The following is a 4,804-nucleotide window of genomic DNA, read 5'->3' as shown; positions in this document are numbered from 1 at the left end:
CTTCACATCTGACAATACATAACCTTTTTAGTGGGAACATTTTTACCTAATTTTTTGCACCCCCGCATTTTGTAATGATCGTCACGTTTTTATTCTTAACTTTTTGACTACATTCATTTGGAAAACGGTACTGACAACGGATTGCAACACAAGTCACGACTGTATTCATAGCTGGACATGCTAATTAGGTACGTGTGTTATTAAAACAGAAATGCGATCAAGTTCAAGTACACATACCACTGACAGGCATAAAGGAGTTTTAGATATTCTTTCAATAGTAAGGGAAACATGCTCCACGGATGATTGGGTATCAGCGGCTTTCGTGGATATAAAAGGATCTGCGGTCTTATCTAAATGGGGTGAGGACGAAGAAACTGGTGTAGGGTTGTGGAACCAAATATATACAAAGAATTGGGAAACGCACAGGATAAAGCATGCGGTAAGCAATACATACATTTCCTTTCCTTTCTGTGCATTAATTTAGTTAGTGAAGAAATGTTTGTCATAGTCCCGACATTTTCGAAACTGGAAAATAATATACTAATGAAAGATTGGCTAAAGCATGAATCTTTGACGTCAGTTCCAATTGTTTACGCAGGAGCAACATAATGTGAAAAATGCAATACATCTTTTTATTTTCGAATGTCCATAATATAATATATTCGACATACCGCGTTTCAGTTCGTGTTACGTATCAATGTCGGTTAGATCTCGGGATCTGACAACTGCAATTTGGCGGTTTTCTCATGTAAACAAAAACAAAAGAAAACACGCAAAATTGCAAAATAGCTTGACATAAGTGGTACCACTTAGAGCTACTAGAAACAGTTCGATGAATATTTTTCAGAAATATAATAAACTATTCAAATTACGTTTACAATGCAAACAAGAAAACAAGTGCATTATTAATTGGCAGCAATGGTTATTATCAATGCAAATTTACAAATCTGGGTTTTATGATGTTTTCTAAACACTAATGTATTGAAGATAAGTACCATTTTTTGGTGAGTCCGTGTATAGTATCTTACGTGCCTACTGAATTGCAACGTACAGCTAGAACAAATCATCCATGTAAAAACACATTCCACTGCTAACTTCTAATAATAAGAAAAAGATATGATAAGCGTTTAAAATAAGAAATAAAAAAATTATTTTGTCATTGATACTTTAAAAAAAATATTTGTCAGTTCTCACCTTTTTAGTGTCACGGAATTGTGTGTACAAATATGCTTGTGTTCTGGAACGAAAATGTACCATGGGTTGAAGTCTCGGCATGACCAACATGTGTAAGTGAGAGTAGTTTCTTGTGGGTAGGTGGTTTTTCCCGGAGTCTTCCTTAACCTAATATACTGATCGCCATGTACAGTAAAATTTCTATCCTGGCCTCATTCAGCTAATGAGGACAGCAGACTGTTCGTCTGAAGAGGGATATATATACATCCTGCCACTTGTTAGTGGTATTAGTTCCCTAATTTCTTTTGACTGGAAAATCCACTGTTAACGATCTTACTGACTCCTTGTGCCAGGGTTAGGATAAATGTATACATTACGTCCTACTCTGGTTTTCTCCACATATAGGTACAGGGAAGAAATCTGATGGCACTACGCCTATACTATGTCCATCTGTCGGTCAAAGCAAATGAATAGTCTAAACATCAAGCTAGATTCGATTTGGTTCAAACCCCCAATCCTTGACCATAAAAACGGATAAACAATTAACATTGTTTTAAATCATATTAAAATGATAAAGTCTATTCCTGACCCACAACAGAGTCAAAACTTTATCTGTAAAAGGATCACTCTGAGTTCTTCTTTTCAAGTTGATTGACTAAATGAAGAAATATAAAACATCTTATTTATTTTCACTCATTTGTACTCTTCTAAATCAGCAACATTTTGAGTTCAGAACATCATTTTAAGCATATATTTTCTGTCAAAGAGTCATCAACAAGCAGACTACAGAATTTTCAAAACGTTAGAATGAACGTAGGCCGCCCACAAATGATCTATCAATGCGTCAAATATTGAGTTTTCGAATCAAAATGGCACTCTGATTAAATGTAGACAATACATGCTCATTGTGTTTTCCTATTTTCTTTGCAGGTCGTGCATTGACTCAGTCGTTTTCTTGATTTTCTCTCTATCCGCTTGGGCATCTATTGTAAATGCTTCCTATCTGACGGAGTTGGAACAAAACACCCTGAAAGAAAAAGGCATTACACTTGAGGATTACAGCGATGACTACTGGCTGCTCAAGAGCAATGGTATTCCAGAACATACTACTGGTACATTTCCCAACGAAGATAATCCGAACACAATTAGCGAGCAGAATTATGAATACCTGATCCCCAAGAATCCACTACGACTTGACAGAGACGAGAATTCAGACAATGATTACGAATGTCTGGGCATGGGCGTCACTGCCTTCGCCAGTAACGGTGTTCCCCTGTTCAACCCCTACTCTGCAGAAGGGTTCAACGCAGTAGAGGGTCCATGCAGCGAGGTCTTCGATGACTGCAACGCTCATCCAGATATGTTGGGGCGATATCACTATCACCAGTTTCCAAACTGTCTCTACGATGTATCTGAGCAATACAGTCGTCTTTATGGTGTGGCACTCGACGGTTTCCCGATATACGGCCCTTATGAGGTAGATGGAACACTTGTAGATAAATCCGAGTTGGATGAATGTCATGGCCGTACTACTGAAGATGGCAGGTACGAGTACCGCATCACATTCGATTTTCCATACATCCTCGGCTGTTACCGCGGACAACCTGGCTCTCAACTCAGCTCTGTATTCGGACCTCAAGGCGGTAGTCAGATGTATTCTGGAATTGGATCTGGGTCTGGACCACATAATGGCAGCCAAATGCATTCAGGATCGGGTTCAGCATCTGGACTAATAGGAGGTAGTCAAATGTATTCAGGATCAGGGTCAGGGTCTGGACCACACGTAGGTAGTCAAATGTATTCTGGATCTGGATCAGGTTATGGACCTCAAGGGAGTAGTCAAGTATCGGGATCAGGTTCTGGACCACATGGAGGTAATCAAGTGTATTCTGGATCGGGATCAGGTTATGGGCCTCAAGGGAGTAGTCAATTATTTGGGTCAGGATCTGGACCACAAGGAGGTAGTCAAATGCTTTCAGGATCAGGGTCAGGATCTGGACCACATGGAGGTAGTCAAATGTATTCTGGATCAGGATCAGGTTATGGACCTCAAGGGAGTGGTCAAGTATCTGGCTCAGGATCTGGACCACAAGGAGGTAGTCAAATCTATTCAGGATCAGGGTCAGGATCTGGACCACAAATAGGTAATCAAATGTATTCTGGATCTGGATCAGGTTATGGACCTCAGGGGGTGAGTCAAACATCCGGGTCGGGATCAGGTTTTGGACCTCAAGGTGGCAGTCAAAATAACTTTGGATCGGGATCAGGACTTCAGAGTATTAATAGCGGGTCAAGTTTAGGATTCGGACCTCAAGGAGGAAGCCAGGGGAGCAGTGGAACCGGTCAGAAATTCGGAGGATCAGGTTCAGATTCTTTGGGTTCAATAAGCGGGAATCAACGCAAACCACCTTTCAGGAGGGTGTCAACTGGTGAGTCCGAAGCTTTGGCTGCTCTGTTGAAGATACTCAAAATCGATGCAAGAAGCAACCGTGTTCGGAAGTCTCTAGACAAGCATTATCAGTCTGGTAGCAAAGGTCAGCTTCTCAATGGACTGAGGCAGCTCTTGAATCAGCTGACGGCGACAAAACGTACTGACTCCTTGTGCGTGAAGGACGAGAATTGGATGCAACAGGAAGGCGTGTGCCCATTGAAATGTGAAAACCCAAGCTTAGGGTGTGATTGAAGAGTGAGACTTATTTTTTTCTTCTGTCTTTTTGTTGGTTCATTTGTCTTTTAATCGCATATAGCAACAACATAATTTCTCTTTATAAAATTTTTTATTGTAGATGTCTGTTAGTGATTTCTTGATATCGTACTCTCTTCAATGTTTTAAGTTAAAGTTACATAAAAACAATTAACATGGATTTCACCGACTAATTCACATCTCTGCAGGTTTTAATTGTTTTCCATTAAAATTATTTTTTTTTAAAACAATTAATGTCCTTACTTCGTTATCACGTTAACCTTTAGCACGTTCAGAGTTGATTTCTTGCTGATATAAGTACATATAGAACGTATCATGCCATGACCAAAGTTTGTCTTGCAATTCACAAATACAATTTTTTCTTTTCTTATTAGACAAGAAAATAAAGCCAATTATAAAGGCGATATGTTTTATTTGTTTTTGTCTTGCAAATCAGATATACATCCCCTCTTTTATGTTGTTTCTATCATGTTACCGTTTGTATTGTATCTATCATATTACCTTTTGTATTGTATCTATCATAATACCTTTTGTGTTGTATATATCATATTATCTTTTGTATTGTATCTCTCATATTACCTTTTGTGTTGTATCTATCATATTAGTTTTTGTGTTGCATCTATCATATTACCTTTTGTGTTGTATCTATCATGTTACCTTTTGTGTTGTATCTATCATATTACCTTAAATATACATGAATGGTACGGTACGAAATGGCTTGGTATATGTAGATATATATTAAAAATATCGTACCTGCCGCTACATTCATGGATTTAACACACACACACACACACAGAGTTGACTCCAAATTCAGCATTAAGGCTGAATTTAATCGCAAAAATGTAAAAAGAGAATGACCAAATGGTTTTGGTGGATCTCTCAATAAAACGTACTTTGAAGAAAAAAAATATAAGAAGCGTACACAGT

At 38.5% G+C, this 4,804-nt stretch overlaps 1 protein-coding gene across 2 annotated transcripts; it reads left to right on the top strand.

Moving 5' to 3' along the window:
- The first annotated feature begins 229 nt into the window (after positions 1–229).
- LOC149776133 (uncharacterized) lies at positions 230–4,279 on the top strand. 2 transcript variants are annotated; one of them, XM_089942403.1, is made up of 3 exons: positions 230–439; positions 2,104–3,245; positions 3,294–4,279. In XM_089942403.1, the coding sequence occupies exons 1-3, from the start codon at positions 435–437 to the stop codon at positions 3,854–3,856; spliced, it is 1,710 nt and encodes a 569-aa protein (XP_089798529.1). In that variant the 5' UTR covers positions 230–434; the 3' UTR covers positions 3,857–4,279. The 2 variants fall into 2 exon arrangements, with proteins under 2 accessions (XP_089798529.1, XP_089798528.1); XM_089942402.1 differs by having other exon boundaries at positions 2,104–4,279.
- Positions 4,280–4,804: the final 525 nt, after the last annotated feature.

This window comes from Sinohyriopsis cumingii, chromosome 18 (genome assembly GCF_028554795.1).
Source record: "Sinohyriopsis cumingii isolate HCF-2022 chromosome 18, ASM2855479v2, whole genome shotgun sequence".
In the NCBI taxonomy this organism is placed as follows: domain Eukaryota; kingdom Metazoa; phylum Mollusca; class Bivalvia; order Unionida; family Unionidae; genus Sinohyriopsis; species Sinohyriopsis cumingii.
The sequence above is the reverse complement of the archived record's forward strand: the minus strand, read 5'-3'. Positions and strand labels throughout refer to the sequence as shown.